This window comes from Crocuta crocuta, unplaced genomic scaffold (assembly GCF_008692635.1).
Source record: "Crocuta crocuta isolate KB4526 unplaced genomic scaffold, BGI_CrCroc_1.0 scaffold172, whole genome shotgun sequence".
NCBI classification, from domain to species: domain Eukaryota; kingdom Metazoa; phylum Chordata; class Mammalia; order Carnivora; family Hyaenidae; genus Crocuta; species Crocuta crocuta.
This window is the reverse complement of record NW_027528872.1, coordinates 7,536,286-7,557,637: the sequence shown is the minus strand read 5'-3', so window position 1 is coordinate 7,557,637 and position 21,352 is coordinate 7,536,286. Positions and strand designations below refer to the sequence as shown.

The window sequence follows — 21,352 nt, the reverse complement described above, 5'->3', positions numbered from 1 at the left end:
ATGATTTTTGAAGAGCTCAAGCTCCAAGGCCAAAGTCAGCTCAGTCCTAAGAGATTCATTTCTTTGAAGTCTCACCCTGACTCTGTCTACAAAGGATCCAGTCCAGAGGATTCTCCCAGTTCATAATGTTTGCCCCCCTGGATTATGAGGGATTGAGAGATGAACCTCTGGACATGAGAGACTACTGCCTATGCAGTGGTTCTTTTGAGAAAAGGAAACAAATATTAACACAAATATTAAGTACACAGTGACAAAATCTCACTGTGGGAGTACAGGGAAAAACCACCACAGTTTCTCGCTGGGTGAGTCAGCCCTTCACATGGAAGATGGGACCCATACTCCTCCAGCATCCTGTTATCTTGGTGGTATAGAAGCCAAAAGCCAGTTGCCCCAAGGTGTGCCACTCTGGGATGCAGATTACTTTGAGCTGAAAACAAGGCCCAAAATACTCAGGAAGAAATTTTGACTTTCCTTCTAAGTGCCTAAAAAGAATTTAGATAGAACACTTGTTCCAAGAAGAAAGCTACCCCCATAGATAACTACATTATAATATGAACTAGGAATAGTAGACAGGGAGGAATTTAGCAAAGTCTGTTTGGTAAAATTCCTCTCTGCGTCCCATTGTTTCTGTATGGCCCAGCAAACATTTGTCACTAAAACATTTACTCTTTCTCGGCTTCCTGTGAATTGCTTTCCTTCCCTTTGAAGTCCCAGACCCCCATCTCCTTGCCTTTAGTTCAGGATAATGTAAATATGTCATTGTGCCTAACTATCTTTGGAATCTCATGTTTATGTGAATTCCCCATATGTACATAAGTAAATTTGAGTTTTTGCCCTGTTAATTTGTCTCATGTCAACTTAATTCTTAGTCCACCTGTAAGAACCTTGAAGGACATAAGGAAAATTTTTCCCAACAGTACATTTGGGAGAAGGGGCTCTGCAATGTGAAATATTTATGATTAGCAAAATGGGTGAGAAGTTCTGAAATAACGAAAAGACCAGCTACGTGACCTCCATGTGTCACAGGCAGGAAGTGCAGTGGCTGACGTGGGGACAGCTGCACAGGACAGCTGCCCTCCCCAGGCTCACAGAGTAGGGATAACTCGAGATTACAAGCGAAGCTGGTAGACAGCAAGTTTTCATCCAGGTCCCACGTACATATCAGCATCTCTGCTCACGAGAGCTCCCACCAGGCAGGGGTCCCTGTCCCCCAGGGGCTCTGCCCGGCCCCTCTCCTCTCACTGGGGCTTGGACACAAGCAGGGCACTCTGCCAGCAAGCAGAACCCTACATACCTGTTTTCCTTTTGTAGAACAGTCACCTGTAGGACAAAAACTATTTTGTGGCAGGATACCCTGCTGACCTACTGAACTCTTTTGTCTTTCCTCTCTCCCCTTCTCAAATACCTTCCACTTTCTTCTAAGATGGTTCTAGGCCATTTTATGCCTGCCCTCTGGGGGCGATTTTTTTGGGAAACACAAACAGAAGTAGCTTGAGAACAACCTTCCCCACTTCCTGGTATATTTGGAAGGCTGAAGCCCTTGGCAGGATTGCGTAGCTGGAGGGGGAGAGGATGGATGCCTGGGGGGCTGGGGGACTGGGGGGCTGGGCTCACTTCTCCCACCTTGATGCTGGCAGCGCCTGCAGGAGTGGGTGACCTCACAGGGGTGAGGCTGGTGCTACATGCAGAGAGGTGGCCCCTCATCTCCATGGATTTCAGGTTTGTCAGGAAGCAGCGAGGCCCCAGCATGAAAACAAAATGGGCCGGGAGCATCAGCATGGGCAAATATTTCCGCTGTAAGTTCTGGCAAAAATTCATGAACTTCCAATGCTGTGTCTCTTTCGACACTCTTCCTGAAGGAAGTGAGAAGTGGGGGTGAAGCCCCCAAATAACAGAGATGGAATTATTTACCATCTAGGTGGTGGTTGAGTGTCAGATTGGAGACAACTTTAAGAGAATGAGAAATGAGGTTTCTCCTGAACACGAGATTATAGTAACAACACATCCGTACCTACGACACCTATGCTTCTTGCCCTATAGTAGACTTTCAGAGAGTCCTCAAAAATCACATGTAAGTGAATTTATATTCAATGCAAGTGAGTTTGAGCCCCCTCCTAGCTTCTTAGGTCTTATCATACCTCCCTTGAATGTTGGCCAACTAAGGCCCTCACTGCCATGCTATCCCTGGTCCTATATTTTCTGCTAAACAAGGCTGTGTGATGAGGGTGTGGGAAGGATGGGGGCAGGGTAGGAACTTTCTTATAACTTCCAGCACAACTCAAATTTTATACCTGAGGGATTCAGGAGGTGTGAGAAGTGCTCATTTCCTACCGGATCACTCTGAAGCCTCAGATCCGATCCTAGGGGCAGCCAGCGTAGCACAGGTCTCCCGGTCACAGCCTGTCTGCTGGTCCTGCCTCCCTTACACTCAGAGATGTGCCAAGACTGGACTCACTTGTAGTGCAGGCTACTGGGGGCATGGTCTTCTCTCCAGACAGTCTGTCAAAGGAAATACCATCCAAGCCAGCTGCGGCCTGAAGCCCCCACTGCTCTCTGGGATGTTGAGCCAACTGGAGCCCAGAGAAGGAGGGGCCAAGATGAAAGTGCTCATGGCTCTGAGTGTTTGCTAAGGAAGGAACAGGGATGTTGGTCCTGGTGTGTGAAGAACCAAACCAGTGCCATGACAGGCTTCAGAAGGCCCCAGAGATTAGAAGACCCAAGTCTCTGAGGCCTGACTCAGCAGGCTTGAGCCACCGCCCTTCCCTGTGTCTGAACCAATCACTGGAGGTTGGGAGGTACCGGACGTTCCGGCCACTATTCTGGCCCACCTTGCTCTAAACTCACCAATCCCTCTGCGCCGTAACAACCTCTGCCGTCACCTTGTCCTATCACGTTGTAGTCCCTGTCCATCACCCCTTTCCCGCCCTAGAGTTAATAAAAACCCTACTCCTCCTTTGTTCGGGGCTCTCACCATGGATTCATTGCGCTGGTGAGGTCTGAGAGCCCGAGCTTAAGCCTGTAATAAAGCCCTTTGCCTTTGCATACGTGATTTGGACTCCTTGGTGGTCTTGGGATTTTGGGGAGATCGCGATCTGGGCATAACAGTGTGCACCTGCTGGAAGAGGCAGCAAGATGCCCAGCTTCTGTTTGTCTCCTCCTGTACCCTGTTCCTCCCAGATGTGGACAGGTTAGAGGGCAGAGGGCAGGGTGACGGCCCTTGTGGTCTTGGCCTCTGTGTTCCTAGCCCGGCTACCTGGAATGCACGTTGATCTGGGAGAAGCCCGAGCATAAATGTTCGTTTCCTGATCCTGAGGGAGAACTGAGAAGGGCAGACAGTAGTGTACCTTGTGGGGCACAAGATGCCCTTGCTGACCAGAGTGCCCAGCTGCAGGCCTCGTGGCTGAAGTTGTCCGTGAAGGGCAGGTAGTCATGGGGCACTGGGGGCAATGTCCACGTTCTCAGTGGCAGAGGGAGAGAGATCCAAGACTGAGACGGAGATGAGGCCAGTGCTGTCTAAGGCTGTAGAGAAATCACAGAAGAGTTAGGTCCTGCTGATGAAGTTGGTAAAACAACCACGTAAAGAAGAGGACAACCTCTCCCTTGTACTTAAGCGGTCAGGAGTCTGCAGAAAGTGGAAATCATTCACCAATGCTCCAGGGAAGCAGCAGAATGGCTTCATGTTCTCTGGGGTGGGGCCAGCTCTCAGGGAGCCTCCTCCTCACAGGGCCTCCTGTGGCCACAGGGGAGGAGAGTCCCAGGGGCAAAGAGCAGGAAGAGGACATGGGTTTCCCCTGGGCTGAATCCACCACTGCTGTGTCCGTGGGGATGTGAGGAGACTCCTGGGGAAGCCTCCACACTAGCCACTTGCAGGTGTTGGCCCAGGCTGGGGTGTGTGTATGTGGGTGGGGTGGGGGAGGCCAAATCCCAAGGGCATCTGAGGGATTTGCCATTGGGGTGCTTCCCGTGTTTATGTTACGAGTGAGCCACCTGGCCTCAAAGCATTTTTAATAGGACCTGAAACTTTGGCCAGACAGACCCCATCAAGGCGGATATTCTGAGGCCGCCCTGCCCTGAGCTTCATGTGGGAAGCTTCACAGAGGGAAGGAGTTCAGGACACCGGGCACCAACATGTCCGCCCTTCTCTCCCTAAGTCCCAAGGAGCATCTGTGATTGGCTGCTCCCTCCTTCTTAAAAACCTCTTCAGAGTATTGTGCCCTCCCCTCCCCTCTCCTGCCTGTCTGTGCCGTCCATCTCCCCCAGCAGAGAAAAGTGACAAAGACAACAAATATATGAGGAATTCCTAGAGATGTGTAAGGTCAACTCAGAGTGTAATACCAACCCACAGCATTTCAGGAAAAAAAAAAAAAAGATGAATAGGAAGAATTAAATAAGGAAATGTGAGAGAAACAACCCAAAATTTCCAAGTAATCCAAAATGAGACATAAATCTTCAAATAGCAAGTGTCTAGCAAGTGTCAAGGGGGAGAGCCCCATTGAACACATCATTGTGAACTTTAACAAGTATAAAGAAAAGATACTACCGTTTCCTAGAGAGAAGAGCAGATCAACTTCAAAAAAGTTTAACTGACATTGTTCGTGTTAGTAGAGCCCTGGATGCTGGAGACAATGGAATAAGGCCTTTCAATTCCCAAGGGGTCGCCTGGTTTTCAGATGACAGAGGAAAGATACTTCTGCCTTCTTCTTTCTGAAACTACTCAAACATGACGGGAGAATGGAAGGGAAACCCCAGTTAAGGAGTGAGAGAGGACTTGACAGAGCAGGGTGGTGAAACCTCAGGCCTGCAGAGGGCGCACAAGAGGCAGCTGGCGGACCCAGCGGGACTCCGCCAGCCTCTGGAATTGGAGCCACGAGGAACAGCACAGTGGGATGAAGTTTGAGTCTAAAAACAGAAAGTTGGTCAGAAGCCATTAGATGACCATTTCCCACCATACCCCACACTAAGAACAAGTACCCAACCCAGCCTCCAAGTGGAGTCATTTATTCAGAGCTCCAGCCTCGGGACTCCAGGCACAGCAGGTACGGGGAGTGAAAGGCCAGCATGGAAACAGGGGCATTAAGTGAATGTCTGGATAGTGCATGGTGGTTCCAGCCTGCCTTTCTATACCTGCTCAATCTCCTCTCACCCCACCAAATCCTGGTGTTCCCTCCCTGCTGTTCTTCAAACTCGAGCTAAATCTGTCCCCACCATGAATCTCTTGCTCCCTATGTCCTGATAGGCACACAATCACTCAGAGGTATATTTATGAAGAGAAATGAGCAAGAAGAAGTACGGATTGGAGGCCAGTACGCTATGATCAGGACAGAAGAGAACTAGCAGAGTCACATGCAACACCCTGGCCTTTTGCCATCCAGCATGGGACGGATAGTCAACATGTGCACCGAAGGACACTCCCATCATAAGGGTGACAAAGAAGAAGACTCATTTTGGCACCCCCATCCCCCACTGCATCCTTCTACTTCTCCCCAGCTCTCCAGGTGCTAAGGGCTCTGGGACATGGTAAAAAGTTCTTGGACTCAGGCTCAGTACCACATCTGGGATCTCAGGAAGGATATTTAACCTTCTCTGGCCATCACTTCCTTTGTTGCCTCCGAGGAGAGGGGATTGGCCATGATCAAGCACGTAAAGAGCCTACCGCAGTGCCCAGCAGTTGGCGTGTGTTAGTAGTCGGGAATAAATATTAGTGAGTCTCACTCACCCTGTGCTTTGAGAATTCGAGTCTTAGCAAACACGTTCCCTGACCACCGTCAGCCCTGCTGGACTCCTTTCCTGGCTATGAGCACCATCAGCCACTGATAAGGGCAGTGATTGCTAATGGACACAGGATGTCTGTTTTGGTGATAAAAATGTCCTGGGTGAGATAGTGGCAGTGGCTGCCCAGCTGAGAGGGCACACAAGAACCCACGGATCTGTACACAGTAAAGGAGTGAATCTTATGTGCCTCAATTATATCCCATGCAAAAGGAAGGAAGGGAGGTGGAAGGAAGGAAGGGAGGGAGGGAGGAATTAAGGAAGGGAGGGATGGAGGGCAGGAGGGAGGAAGGAATGAAAAAAGGGAGGGAGGGAAGGAGAGAGGGAAGGAGGAGGAGGGAAGGGAAGGAGGGAAAAGGAATGGAGGGAGGAAGAAGGGAAAGAAGGAAGAAAGAGGGAAGGAGGGAAGGGAGGGAGGGAAGCAAGGGAGGCAGGGAGGAAGGAAGAAATCAAGACAGAAAGGTGGGGGAAGGAGGGGAGAAAAGGAAGTCCAGGCTTTAAGCCCCTCCCATCAGAGGTAGAAGAGGAGGAGATCAGGCTGAGGGATAGAAAAGATATCACGAATTCAGGACACGTAAGGGCTCAGAAGGGGCTGTTGCCCTATTTCCCCGGTGAGCCAGGGGAGACCCTGTACTGTCTGAGCCAGGCGATCCTGGTGCCTGTGCTCCTGACCACCTTAAAACCAGAGCTTCTGGGGGCATCTGGGTGGCTCAATTGGTTAACCTTCTGACTTCAGTTCAGGTCACCATCCCGTTGTTTGTGGGTTCAAGCCCTGCATGGGGTTCTGTGCTGACAGCTCAGAGCCTGAAGCCTGTTTGGGATTCTGTGTCACCCTCTCTCTCTGCCCCTCCCCTGCTTGCACTCTGTCTCTCTCAAAAATAAATACACAGTAAAAATTAAAAAAACAAAACAAAACAAAACCAGAGCCTCTGTGCCCAGCTCTCTTCTACCCAGAGAAAAATGATGTCACTGACACTGAGGAGCACGGGTCACAAGGCAGAGAGCAGCTTAATGGTTCACTTCCCGCTGGAGAGACGGAGAAGACATCACCCCATGGGAACAGAGATCTGTGCTAGTCAAGGTGCAGCATGTCTGCGCCCAGCAGACCATGGCATGGGAAAGGGTTTTGAGTCTGCTTTGCCAGTGAGAACGTGTGCATTCAGAACACCAATGACCTGTTCTGAGTCACACCACTTGTCAGAGACATTGCTTCTCACCTCCATTAAATCCTGGAAAGTGCCAGCACGGGGTTCCCGGCACTGCCTTGGCTCCAGGTGGATCACAAACACCTGCAGCTGCCCTACCAGGATGACGTCACAGAGCCTGAACCAGCTGCCCACTTCCTTTCCCTTCTAGAAACATTTGCAGAAATTCAGAAACCAGTGCTTTCGGGACCCCTGCACTAGCCACACCATAAATGATCCTGTGACTGGTCCCCACTGAAAATAATCCTTGCCAGCTCAAAACTGGGAGCCGAGTGCACCTGCAGCTTGTTCCCTGCTTTCAATTTCCCATGGGGAGGGGCAGATCTCACTGCGTTGGGGGCTCTCAAAGGATTGTAGGTCACTCGCCCTTCACCTTCTTCCCCAGCAAGCACATGGAGCTCCCAGCCCCTTCTCGGGCCTGGGTCTCAATCTCCTGCAGAAAGACTCATGAGGGAAGCAGGGTGGGGGTGCCATTAGGGACTGAGGTTCTGGAGGGAAACTGCCAGATCGAATCCCGTGGCTGCCAAGTGTGCTGTGTGACCTGGGGCAAAGTCATCAACTTCTCTGCCTCCAGGGAAACACGGGCATGACAAACCTACCACGTGTGTCCTTAGGAGGCTCATAGGAAACAGTGGCTGCCACCTGAGGAGCCCCGCACGAGTCACAGCCACCGGGTCTGATGTAATGGGCAGTGTCTTTACCAAAGTAAAGGGCCATCGACTCCAAGCCTCGAGCTTAGCAAGACTAAATAGGCAAATATATAAGTAAATTGCAACAAGAGAAAAATCTTTCAGATGATTTCTGCTTCTCCAAAACACAACAGAAACAAAAACANTTCCCCCAGTGGCAGATTTCAGGTCCCTGACAGCCATGGTATTATGTCTGTGACCCGGTCACATGCTCTCTGCGAACTACAGGTCACCTAGCCTCTTCCTTCTACAGAGCCCGCCCTCCACAGTCCTCTGTGGTCACGTTATGCCGTGGGTCCTGTGTGGCATGATCTGTGTGGCAGTGGTGTCCTCCTGCCACGAGAATGTGTGACTGATAAAGTGTTCTCATCTCATCCGTCCCCTGTCACACAATGTGCCTTGTCCATCTTCCTACCTGCAGAGTGGGGATCCCTCCTTCATCAGTGGGGTGAAGGAGGTACACACCACCTTCTTCTCCTGGGTGGGGGGTCCCCTGGACTCAGGTTCCTTAGACAGAGTCAGGGAGAAGCTCCAGGCAATGCGTCCCTTCGGGCTGAGCCAAGCAGCTGGGTCCACTCTGTCTTCCCATCAGAGCCTTTCAGAAATCACATGACCCTGAGTGTAGGAAGAACCACCTGACCAATAATGTTTTTTAAGTCAATATGGTCATGGGGCCAGACTAGGGTCCTGCAGAAGAAGGAGATGTTCACCAGAGCCACTTCTATAAGGTGCCATGGAGCACAGTGGCACCCGGGGATTAGAGAGAAGCCATTTCTGCTGAGGTGGCCACACCCTCCAGGGACCGGTCCTTCCCGGAGGAGGTCAGAATTGTGTGGGATGCGCCGAGCAGGGCCCACGGGTGCCGTGTTGCTGAAGGCTGCAGCCCAGGTATGGGGGATAGGTGCCAGCTGTGCGAACCTGGCCACATCGCCGACCCTCAGTCTTCAAATGCACAAAGTGGGAGTAACAGTACCTAGGGAATGATAGTACTTAGGAGTAACAGCACATAGGGAACTGGGAGAAGGGGAGCAAAGGGAAGCACTCATCCAGCTCTTGTCGCAGTGGATGGTTCAAACGTTCCGTTGAAAATAATTATCGTTACTGAAACTTCTGGAGCCCTTCGGGCACATGGAAAATAAGAATAGCTTCCTGTAATAACCACACTGCTCTCAGGCGCTAGGCGGGCGTTGGCTGCAGAGGAAGTACGGCAGGAATGGGGTGTGTGTGTGTGTGTGTGTGTGTGTGTGTGTGTGTGTAAACTTACCCTGACGTCCAGGGTTAAAGTATGGTCCCTCGTCCAGCCTAAAGCCAAAAAGTACTGGACAGACCATCCCAGTGAAGCCATACACATTCGGTACAAACCGTACCTGAATTTTGCTTTTGGCTCTTTCCCTGGGTGGGGATATGCATCGTGACCCTCTCTCTTGAGCAGTGAANTCGCCGACCCTCAGTCTTCAAATGCACAAAGTGGGAGTAACAGTACCTAGGGAATGATAGTACTTAGGAGTAACAGCACATAGGGAACTGGGAGAAGGGGAGCAAAGGGAAGCACTCATCCAGCTCTTGTCGCAGTGGATGGTTCAAACGTTCCGTTGAAAATAATTATCGTTACTGAAACTTCTGGAGCCCTTCGGGCACATGGAAAATAAGAATAGCTTCCTGTAATAACCACACTGCTCTCAGGCGCTAGGCGGGCGTTGGCTGCAGAGGAAGAAGGGCAGGAATGGTGTGTGTGTGTGTGTGTGTGTGTGTGTGTGTGTGTGTGTGTGTGTAAACTTACCCTGACGTCCAGGGTTAAAGTATGGTCCCTCGTCCAGCCTAAAGCCAAAAAGTACTGGACAGACCATCCCAGTGAAGCCATACACATTCGGTACAAACCGTACCTGAATTTTGCTTTTGGCTCTTTCCCTGGGTGGGGATATGCATCGTGACCCTCTCTCTTGAGCAGTGAAGGCAGCAAGCCCCGGTCCCAGTCAGCCCCACTGTCAGGAGGGCCAACAACAGGGACGCAGACCCCATTCTGTCCCTACACACATGCTGTCTACACCATCATTACACTCTTCAAGCAGGTTCATGACATATTCGACACTCTCGTATACAATAGGCTTGTATAGATGCTTCTGGCCAACTGTGGGCTGCTGTCAGCACTCTGAGCCGTCTAAGGTGGGCGAGGAGTAGTTGGTTACGTGTGTATTCAATGCCGTTTTGACTTAGGATTCTTCCAACTAGGATGAGTTTGTCCAGAAGTAAGGTCATGGGGGTCAAGGAAGATCTCTGTTAGTTTCCTGCTGCTGCTGCTGCAAATCATCACGACGACTTAGTGGTTTAAAGCAACCCATATTTATTTCTTAGTATTCTGGAGTTGAGAGAATCTCATGGGGCTAAAATGGAGGTGTGGGCAGGGCTGGATCCTTCCGGAAGTTCTGAGGAAAATCCTTTCCTTGCTTCTTTCAGCTTCTGGAGGCTGTGGCACTCCTTAGTTTGTGACCCCATCACATCACCCCCAACTTTTCCTTCCATCTCCACACTTAACACTACTGACTGATAATCTGCCTTCCTCTGGAAGCACTCTTGTGAGTCCTCAAGGCCCACCCAGGAAATCCAGTGTAATGTCCCCATCTCCAGATCCTTAATGACAACTGCAAATCCTCTCTTAGCAATAAAATAACATCTGCAGGTTCCAGGGATTAGGACATGGACACATCTGAGAGCCACCATGTGGATACTATATACTGGCTTGTATACAGTACATACCATATACACTACAGATAGCCATAGACACACACACACGTGTGTGTTTGTACTAGGAGGCATATATGTGTGTACACAAATATGTATACACACATTATCTGAATCTTTATACACATACATATATATAAAGATTTGTTTTCAGAAATGGACACACATAATCATGGGAGTTGACAAGTCAAATGCACAGACAGGCCAGGCCACCTCTAACCCAGACTCTGAAGCAGAATTCAGCAGAACTTCTTAAGAAACTGCTTTTCCTCTTCAGACCTGCCACTGACCGGGTGAAATGCACTTGCATTAGTGAGGGGGATGTCTTTTCCTTAATGTCAACCGATTGCCCACATCTACAAAATATCTTCACAGCAGCACCTGGGCTAATGTTGGCCCCAGTCACCACAAACTGTAGCCTACCCACGTTGACACGTAAAACCAACCATCACTGATGCAGAGATCAATGTTTTCCACCCAGCATGCAGCATTTTCAGCCACTGTTACAGTGGATCTCTTCCCCACCACGCCCCACCGCCACTCCACCCTCTCTCTCCTCTCCTGACCCCCGTTAGGCATCTGTGTGCGGGTTTGGTGGTGCCCCACAGCCTCCGAGGCTCTGTTCATTTTGTTTCCTTCTTTTCTTTCGTTTTTTCAGATTCATGGTCTCCATTGACCTTTTCAGGGAATATTTTGTTAATGTTTATTTATTTTGAGAGAGAGCGACAGAGAGAGAGAGACAGAGCACAAGCAGGAGAGGGGCAGAGAGAGAAGGAGTCACAGAATCTGAAGCAGGCCCCAGGCTCCGAGCTGTCAGTACAGAGCCCAATGCAGGGCTTGAACCCCTGATTTGTGAGATCATGACCTGAGCCAAAGTCTGACGCTTAACGGACTCAGTCACTCAGGTGCTCCTCTATCGACCTTTTGAAAATTTCTGCTCGTTTCCTCAACCAGTCAAATGTACCTGCAACTCCTATTGAGATGTTTTTCATATAAGCTGACTTGTAAACTCCAGAATTTCCATGGTTCTTTTTCATAATTTCTATTTCCTTGTTGGTTTGCTATTCGATGAGGTGTTGGTTTCCTTTAGTTCTTTTTTTTATTTTTTTAATTTTTAACGTTCATTTTTGAGAGAGAGAGACGGAGAAAGAGTGGGGAGGGACAGAAAGAGAGACGGACACCCAGAATTGGAAGCAGGCTCCAGGCTCTGAGATGTCAGCACAGAGCCTGATGCGTGGCTCGAATCCAGGAACCACGAGATCATGACCTGAGCTGAAGTTGGATGTTCAACTGACTGAACCTCCCAGGTTCCCCATCCTTTAGTTCTTGAACATGGGCACAATGGCTGCTCCACCATCTTGGTTAAATGTGACATCACACTATGTCAGAAGAAGCTCCTCTTCCTCCAGCTTTATTGAGGGATAACTGACCATAAAAATGATGTATATTTAAGGGGTACAATGTAATGATTTCATATACACGTCATACACTGTGAGAGGATTGAACATCAGGCTAACCAATCACTCCACACAGTTACCATTTGTGTGTGTGTGGTGAGGACATGTTAGATTTACCCTCAGCTGATGTCAAGTACACAGCACAGCGTTCCCATGGTCACCACGCCTACGCCTACACCGGATCCTCAGAACTAAGTCCTCTTGGAACTGAGCGTTTGAACCCTTTGACCCACACTCCCTCCCCCTCCCCCCCGCCGCCCCGCCATCATAGACAGATTCTATGACCATTTCCTGTCTGAGTGTGGGTCACACGTTCCTGTTGCTTTGATGCCTCAACGTTTCTGGATGCAACTCGATACTTGAGGTAAATTACTGCAGCAACTCTGGGTACGGATTCCTGCTCTTTCACCCCCCCACTCCCCACCCCAGGGCTTTTGGTCTTTGTCTTCTTGACTCTCCTCAGTGACTTGCCTGGATGATTTTAGTGAGGTTGATTTTCCTGCCGTGGAAACGTCTGCCTTCTCCCCCAGAGGGACAGCCGTGTGCCTCCCCCCAGTTCCCCGGGAGGGTGGTCTAGCAGGTCCCTTCCCTCTGTTAGGCTCTCTGCCTCTGTGGCTTCAAGCAAACGGAGACTCCTCTGACTACTGGTTAATGCCTATGGATTTTCCAGAAGGCCCTGGGGCGGACAGAGAGCTCCCAGTTTGAATTTGCTGGATGGCCTCGGGGCTATTTCCAGAGATTTGAAACAATAGTTTAAAAAGTATTTTTACCAGTTATGAGTGTTTCACTGGGTGAGTCGGGTGGGTGTGCAGTTCTCCTCTTGCCACCATCTGGAAAGGAAACCCACCCTCACTGTAATCCAGCATTCCGAAGAGATAAGAAAAGGTTAATAGAAAAGAAATAGTGGCATGGACGAGGGGATGACCACTGGGCATTATATGGAAACCAACTTGAAAATATACTCTGAAAGAAAAAAACCCCAGAAAATTTATAAAATTGAAGGGATGAAAGAAGACCTAAATAAATGGATATAGCATAAAAAAAAATAGTGGGGGTGCTTGGGTGGCTCAGCTGGTTGAGTTTCTGACTTCAATTACAGTCATGATCTCATGATTCATGAGTTGGAGCCCCATTTTGGGGTCTCTGCTATCAGCTCAGAGCCTGCTTTGGATCCTCAATTCCCCTCTTTCTCTGTTCCTCCTTGATCATGAACTCTCTCTCTCTCTCTCTCTCAAAAATAAACATATAAAACAAACAGAAAAAGAAGGTGAGATTTAAAGAAAAAAAAACAAAAAAAGAAAAACCAACTATGGGTTACTATAGCATAATACTTAAAGACTTGGGGAGAAATACTTTCCTCTGCTCCACTTTCCCAAACAGGACAAAACAATGCAGATGTGTTTCATTTCCAAGAACTGAGTCAATGCCACCATCCGAATCTATTGTGTTCTGTTGTGTTCTGGCCTGCACTTTACAAAAGTCTAAGCAAGTGTTTATTTCTCTGTGTTTATTGAATGAATAGGAAAGTATCTTTAAAAGGGTAAGTATCTTGATTCATACCGTACTTTAACACTTCCCTTAAATATGCAAACTTCTTTAGAAGGGGACATACTCCCTAAGTCACTTGAATTCCTCAAATTCTTAAGTTATGTAATCGGGCTGTATTATTCCATTGAGATTGGGATTTGAGATAGAAATGAGCGATGTCTTCTTATCCACCTTGGCTCCCTGACCTGGGCCCATGGAGGGAGCAGGGCCAGCATCGCTGGGGGGCAGGCAGGGCCCGGGCTTCTCAGGCACTGTGTCCACTCTGTGTCCCTGGGAAGGGCAGCTTTGCCAGGCTCTCATTGGCTGCTCCCCCAGCCTGCGTGTATAAAGCCCGCGTCCTCGGAGGCTCTGGATGCCTGCAGTCCTGCCTCATTCTGCCGGTCATCGGGGCTGGGAGCAAACGGAGAGATGGGTCAGTGCCTGCTGTTGCTGCTGCTGGTCCTGTCCTCACAGCTGGGCTTCCTCCAAGGTGAGCCCCTAGGGAGCACATGGGAGGGCAGTGAGGATGACGAGGATTGGGTGAGTAGCAGATTTCAAGCTCCAGGTGTGAACACTCTCTCTGACTCTCTCCTGGCCTGCATGGTCATGACTAGACCCAACAGGTAAGGTTACGTGTGAGTTATTGAAATGAGACAGCTGGCTTTTGTAGGGATCCATGTCTCTGTCTTTCTGCTTTTTACCTTTGTTCTTCATAACTTCATTGAGTTAAACACTTTTCAGGCTGAGATGTGCTGGTACACCCTTCGTTGAAAACTTTAAGATTTCGATTGTTGGGTTATCTTGTGGAATGGATGGTCCCTCACCCCAAATGTAGTTCAGATGTCAGGACACATTGTACCCAGAAGGAATGACAAGGGTTTCCACTTGCCTACTGAGGCTTTCTGGGAAGAGCAGGGCCTGAGTCCCGCTGGCATTTCAGTGGCCAAGGAGCAGGGAAGGGAGACTGGCTAGGGATCTACATGGCACTTGGGAGAGGGCAGGGGAGGGCTCCCGGAAGCAGCGAGGTCTGTATGGTTGGAACCTCCCACCCGTGCCAATGCAGAAGCCCCAGGGCCCAGGTGTGGGGCAGAAGGCATGAAACTGGAGAGCTGTCTGCTGTCAACATCAAAAAATGGCGCCAGACATGTTATATGTGGGAACAAAGTTTAAGGTTCAATACTACTGTGGGTTGTTTAGATTGATCACAAGTTATTCAGAGGCTTAATCATTTTCCTCAACTGCTTGCTGACAGGCAGCAGGGGCTGAACTTGCTGAAAACAATGTGGGTTTCATATCACATTCAATGCAAACTTTATTAATTCTGTTATTCTACCCATGTGTGCACACATACTTATATATTAAAAATCATTTATACTTGACATACATATACATAGACGTACACATACACACACTATGACAATGGTTCAAACACAATGAAAATACAGTTCATTCGTTTTGTAGTCATACTATCACCGCAAAATAAATGATTTAATGTTCAACGTGAACATTAACACTGAATTTCCAATGGCATTCACAAAGAAGTTAGATGTTTTACCTTCTATGGAATACATGTCCGCAGCTTTTATTTGACCCCATGGATTGACTGAAAAATGGAATGATCACTGGCAGCATTTGTTTACAATGTTCACCGTCTGCAAGTGGTATGAGCCTATTAATAGTATACGTTTCTTTTTGGCATGTGCACCGGAAGACTCAGAATAAAATATATGCCAAGTTGAGGTGCCTGGATGGCATATTTAGTTAAGAATCCAACTCTTGATTTAGGCTCAGGACACATTCTCAGGGTCAGGAGATCCAGCCCTGCATCGGGCTCTGTGCTGTGCCTGGAGCCTGCTCACAATTCTCTCTCTCCCCCTTCCCTCTCCCACTCATGCTCTCACCCTCTCACTTTAAAAAAAAAAAAAATGTTGGTTAAATTCCAAAAACACGCATTCGATGTAAAAGAAAATTCATCATCCTGACTTGTGTTACCCCAGAAGCTGACTCTAAGGGACAGAAATGAGTACAAATCATTGGTCCCGAAAGTGATGCCAGGAAAGGCCAGCAGGGGAGGGGGTAAGTGAGACACGGAGGGGAACAAGCTGATAGAAGATGCATCTGGATGCGAGGTGGGCACGTGGAGGACAATGGAAAGCAGGCCACCAGCTGTCCCAGGGCAAGGGGGAGAGAGCTGGAGTGTTTATCCACTGACTGACTGCCCGCTCGTGGGAAGGAGATGCTCTGGGGCTGTGTTTCTGCAGGACCCGTGTGGCCCGTGTGCAGGGCGAGTGTGCGCCCCAGGCCCCAGTGAGAGGCAGGCCTGTGCCACGGCGGCCCTCAGCACGCGCAAGGGACAGCGGAGGCCACGAGGCAGGGCCAGGCCAAGGCCAAGGGCAGCCCCTCCGCTGACTGCTGGCTTCCTTCCCACTTCCCTTCTCGCCCATCTCACCCGCCCGGGGCCTCTTTCATGCTTTGCTGCTTAAAGTGCAGTGTGGCCAGGCTGTCAGAGCCTGTCCAAAACACAGGAACCGGGAACCGTTCAAGTCCCTCCCCACTTTTAACCCTCTGATAGCCTCCTCTGTAGAGTAAAATCCCAGTTCTTATGGGGGCTTGAACCTGTCCTGTCCAATAAAAATATAAGGCCAGCTACATATGTAATTTTGAATCTGAGTAGACAAATACGAAACATGTAGAGTCATTTTAATCATGTATTTTAGTAACCCTAAAATATCGGAAATATTAGCAGTTGCACATAATCAGTGTTGCACTTATGCATCAGCATTAAAAGAATTTTTCTGTACTCCCTGTTGGAAATCCACTAAGACCTCATCTATTTGCTTTTTTGGGTTTTGTGTGTGTACACGCGAAAAAGTGTTTTTGTTATAGCACAGCGACAGGCCCCATGGGCAGAGAGAGCCGCACTGGGATTGTGGGATTATGTACTTTTTAGTTAAGGAGTGAAGGGTGGCTTAGTCCCCAAAGAATTTGTACGTGGTAAAGCCAAGGTGTCCAGGACCTTGGAGGGCTAGCTGTCATGAAGCTAAGGCTGCTTTTCGTGTTGTCTTGGAAAACATTAGTCAGCAGCCCCTTCCAATGGGTAGCCGTGGGGCCATGTGTTTGCAAGGCGATTCCTAACATGTATCTAGGGGTGGGGGCGGGGTTGTCAACGGTTATTGGAGGGAACTAAGAGTAACAGGAGCAAAGTCATTGTAGTAAAAACACTAAAGGAAGTCGTTGAGGGAGCTTTGGAGCCTCAGGAATTCTGCCAGACCTGAGCCACAGCAAAGCCCTGTCTGTTTCTGTTCTCTTCTCCCATCATTTTGTCCCCTGAACAACCGTGACCTTTGTGTCACTAAGGTTGCTGAGGACGGAAGGTCTCATCTTCTATAACTGCTTCCTACTGAAGAGGGTGTAGACAGGTCCCTCCCTGTGGCTCAAGGTGAGTCGGTTGAGAATCTAGCAGGACTCACGCAGGGCCGAGGCAGCCGTGTCCCAAGTTGATAACCTAGGAGAGTCACCTCGAGTAGACAGGATCCGGCGTCGGCTTGAAGTCGTGGCCGTGAAGGGGTCTCGGCACCAGGCCCAGAGACGCTGGGGAAGAAACCGCAAACAGGACTGAAATCACAAGAGGGAAAGGAAGCCCCGGCCAGAGTCCTGGGACGGTCGGCCAACATGCTGGGGCCCCTGCGGGACCAGCCGCCCTGTGCACGCTCAGCAGCCACGACGGCGGGGCCCTAAGTGGCCGCTGCAGCCCCGGGAAGAGCCCGTCGCATCTGGTTCCTGGCACCCATCAGTCTCCCTTCCCCAATCCCCCACCTTTCCCCATCCTCTCCCTCTGGGCCCTTCTTCCTAGAACGGACCAAACCAGTTTCTCTCCTGGCCTTTGCCCTGGGCGCGTGTCTTCCCAGAACCACTGTCTTAGCGTCTCCCAGCTGGTTAAAGAGCCAGCTTGTCAAGCCCTTCCAGTTCTCACGTTTGAGCTAAGTGACCCCTCCCTACACTCCTCCGAGCCCCCGGCTGAGGGAACAGCCCCACTTCCTCCCGCCCCGCTAGGTCACGTTCACTCAGCCCCCGTTCCTCCTCCGTCACCAGGACCCGAAGTGCTCCCTTGTCCTCTGTCAGTCATTCCCCGCATTTATGTGTGACTCAAGCGCATAGGTGGCGTGCATGTTTCCTTTCTCTCTCCTGTCACTCTGTTCCCAGCATCTGCCAGAGCGCCTTGCACACAGCAGGTGCTCAGGTGTGCAGAGTGAAGGCGGGGCGAGCTGCTGCCCATGTTCAGGCTGGAGACGAGTGAAGAGCTGGGCTGCGGGCCAGACATCCGCAGGTGATACCCGCAGCTCCCCCTCCTCCTCCCTCTCCTCTCCTCTCCTCAGCCATCGCTGACTTGCCTCCTTCCCTCCCCCTGATCCTCCCAGACCCTCGTGCATCCCTGGAGTCGAGAGGGATCCTGTCTGTACTCACGTGTGCCTCCTCCCAGGTGTGCGCCAAGCACCCAGAAATCCCCTGCTGTCAGCCACCTCCTCAGGCCCGGGACCCGGCCACCATCCAGGCTGCAAGTGGCTCAGAGGGGGTGCTCCCTGCTGATCTGCCAACAGGCAGGGGTGACCAAAGCTCATTCTACTGGTTTTGACTTTCCAGCTCTACCATGTTTCCAGTGTCCTCGAGTCAATGCCAGTGGCGTGTGTGAGACTGGGGACAGTGTCTGCGAGGCTCATGACAACCAGTGGTGCTTCCTGAGGAAGGTCTATGAAGGTAGGCGGGTGCGGAGAAGTCCCCTGGGTGACCCTTGCCTGAAGTCAGGTGCTAGGAGCGGCGGTTCAGGGTTAGGAGTGTTATGAATCCCCCATGGGACCAATGGAGCTGAGGTCCCCAGGACAAGGCAAGTGACTCTAGGACTCAGGGAACTGGGACCTTAGGAACCCTGTGAGTAGCAGCAGTATAGGCAGGGGTTGATTTTCTTTTGTCACTAAGCTTGTGAAGCTGCATCACCTGGTTCTGGTACTCAGCTGCCTGTGTACCAGATTGGCCTAATTGGCCCTGTATCTGTAAGAGAAGAAGACGGGATCTCTGTTAGCTCCTGGGGTGACAGGAAGGGCTGCTACAATCCCACTGACCCTGACCTGAGTGCAGTAGAATTTTACGCAACTGGAAGCAGACGTGAGGGGAGAGGAGTGGGGAGTGTATTAGGGCACTTTCTATTCACCCCTTCCTGCTCTCTCCTGTGTGGGGAATGATTGAACCCTAGGACACAAAGCCCCCAGAACTATCCTATGAAGCACACTAAGCAGCTCTATCTCAAATATCTAATCCCAGGAGGCAGAGAGCAGGCATCTTTGATGAAAGTTTCCATTTTCTCTTCATTGCTTGATTTATCTGTTGATGCAAAGATCCACTGGTTCATTCAGCAGTATTTATCGAGCACCGCTCACCAGGGCATGCTGGCCCCCATAACCAGGGGTCTGGAGTCTCAGCTTCAGGGTCTCACTTGCCCTCTTCTCTGCCCCTCTGTAGATGACACCCTTTCATACGGATACCAAGGCTGTAGCAGTGTGTGTTTCCCTTTGATGCTCTTTAATCCAACTGTGACTTTGGAGGAGAAATGTTGTGATGACTCACCTTTCTGCAACAAGTTCTAAAGACGGGGCCCGGCCCTGACCTGGTGGTAAAGCTGCCTCAACCTACCTTTCAACTCTCACGAGCTCTAAGGCTGCTGTGCACTGAAAACAGGTTCCCTACGAGGAGAAGTCACAAACGAGGTCTGCGCCAGGCCCACCCGCCTTTTCTCTTCCTCCTTGTGAGATGCCACTGGGATACTCTTTAAGATGAGACTGGGGTTGGGGCGCCTGGGTGGCTCATTCGGTTAAGCATCTGACTTTGGCTCAGGTCATGATCTCACAGTTTGTGGGTTCGAGCCCCGCGTCAGACTCTGTGCTGACTGCCAGCTCAGAGCCTGGAGCCTGTTTCAGATTCTGTGTCCCCCTCTCTCTCTGACCCTCCCCTGCTCATGCTGTCTCTCTCTCTTTCTCTCTCTCAGAAATAAATAAAACATAAAAAAAAAAATCAGACTCGGGTCAAGATTGGTGGGGATCGGTGGGGCCAGGCATGCCCATCCTCCTTTGGAGGACCTAACCACAAATCAACTGATTTTCACTTTACAAAGGCAAGGTCTGGGGTTTGTGATTCTGGGGGGAGCTGATGGAAAAGGGAGAGTCCTGAGATGCTGAAAAGGATGGGAAATGAGGTGGCTATAGGTGATGCATTAGTTGGGGTAGGCGAGCTGCTGTAAACAAAAATCTCTGAAATAATGAAACATGATTGCTAACCCATGGCACAGTTCAACGAGGTGGTGGTGGTTATTTAGGGGTCCCAGCTCCTTTCAACTTTTTATGATACCATCTTTAACATAATCTCCAAGGTCTCTCCAGAAAGGGACATGAGCATGGAGATTCACAGGGCCGGAGATCAAAGTGTTATACACAATGTCTGCCCACATTCCACTACCGCTTGATGCTAAACAAATTGCAAGAAATGCCATCTTACACAGGGCGCCTGGGTGGCTCCGTCGGGTAAGGGTCTGGCTTCGGCTCAGGCCATGATCTCACAGTTCGTGAGTTCAAGCCCCACGTTGGGCTCTGTGCTGACAGCTTAGAGCCTGGAGCCTGCTTCGGATTCTGTGTCTCCCTCTCTCTGCCATTCCCCTGTTCACACTCTGTCTCTCTCCCTCTCAAAAATAAATAAACATTAACAAAAGTAAAAAAGAAAAAAAAAGAAATGTCATCTTGCAATCTCGTGTGCCCGAGAGAAGATTCCGATGATCTGATGAACATGGTGGATGGAGTCTGCTTCCTTCCCCCCACCCCAACCCTGCTCCCCACTTTGCCCCCATATCAGACTCCTCAATTTGCACCCACATTTGACCCCTGTTACAAAGGAAAGAATGACCCAGCAAATGAGGACTGCAAAGCACCACATACTGATTAAAAGTAAAACATTTGTGACCTGACCAGATATTCCGCTCTCACCCTTTCAGTCTCCCCCACATGGAGCACATGGAGACTGGAGCCCAGCGCGTCTCATGAGCTTGTCCATGACACCCAGTGCTCTTTTTCATTTAGTTTCCTCATCATTTCCTGAGTGCTGCCCCAGGGGTCCCAGAGCTCTCTTGCTGTGCCCGCCCCCCGGGAACCCCACTATGCCTGTCAGTGATGTCATGCCCTCATTCTCCCCAAGGAGCCAGCCCGCAGGAGAGGCGCTGGTCCCCGGATTCCCCCTCACCTGCTGTCCTGAGGGAGACCAAGCGGCACTGGTAATAAGTGTCCTCACCTGTGAGCCCTGCCCTGGCCGCTCATCACTTTGCGGCGACAGCTTCTCCACTTCCGCCTGTGGCTCTTTTTTGTAGCAAGGGACACCTTTGCAGAGGAACACCCCTAGTGGCTAGACTGGGAAAAGGCGGACTAAGAAGAGGAAAACCATGGGGACCCGGGTGGCTCAGGCTGTTGAGCATCTGACTCTTGATCTCAGCTCAGGTCACGGATCTCATGGTTCATGAGATCAAGCCCCGCATTGTGCTCTGCTCTGACAGCGCAGAGCCTGCTTGGGATTCTCTCTCTCTGTGTCCCTCCCCCCGCTCGCTCTTTCCCTCAAAATAAATAAATAAACTATTTTAAAAAAAAAACTAGCATGTCTTTGTGCCACGTGCATTTAGGAAAAAAAAAGAGGAAAACCAAACAGAGGGTGTCGACATCAGCACCGTTCACCTGTGTGCGTGGGCGTAACCAGTGAGGAGTGACTTGAGTGAGTGATCACAACCGGCGCTTCTACAGCCTCTTAACAAAGAAGACCCACTTTGTTCAGAAGTGACAAAATAAAAGAAAAGGGGTTTATACCTTCGTAGATGGCAAAATATGGGAAGGTAAGTATATGGGAAAGGAATGGAAGGGCTGCCTAGTAAAGATTGTTATGT

At 50.1% G+C, this 21,352-nt stretch overlaps 1 protein-coding gene across 1 annotated transcript; it reads left to right on the top strand.

The window, feature by feature from the left end:
• Nucleotides 1-13,744: 13,744 nt before the first annotated feature.
• Nucleotides 13,745-19,444, top strand: LOC144225397 (secreted protein of Ly-6 domain 1-like). Its single transcript, XM_077756591.1, has 3 exons — nucleotides 13,745-13,876; nucleotides 18,028-18,141; nucleotides 18,901-19,444. Exons 1-3 carry the CDS (start codon nucleotides 13,816-13,818, stop codon nucleotides 19,023-19,025), a joined length of 300 nt encoding a protein of 99 aa, XP_077612717.1. The 5' UTR covers nucleotides 13,745-13,815; the 3' UTR covers nucleotides 19,026-19,444.
• The last annotated feature ends 1,908 nt before the right edge of the window (nucleotides 19,445-21,352 follow it).

Bases quoted from the DNA above. Each gene is read 5' to 3' on its own strand.
- LOC144225397 (XM_077756591.1), top strand. From the start codon at position 13,816: ATGGGTCAGTGCCTGCTGTTGCTGCTGCTGGTCCTGTCCTCACAGCTG. The intron at 13,877-18,027 runs GTGAGCCCCTAG...TTGACTTTCCAG, and splicing joins ACAGCTGGGCTTCCTCCAAG to CTCTACCATGTTTCCAGTGT. The intron at 18,142-18,900 runs GTAGGCGGGTGC...GCCCCTCTGTAG, and splicing joins CCTGAGGAAGGTCTATGAAG to ATGACACCCTTTCATACGGA.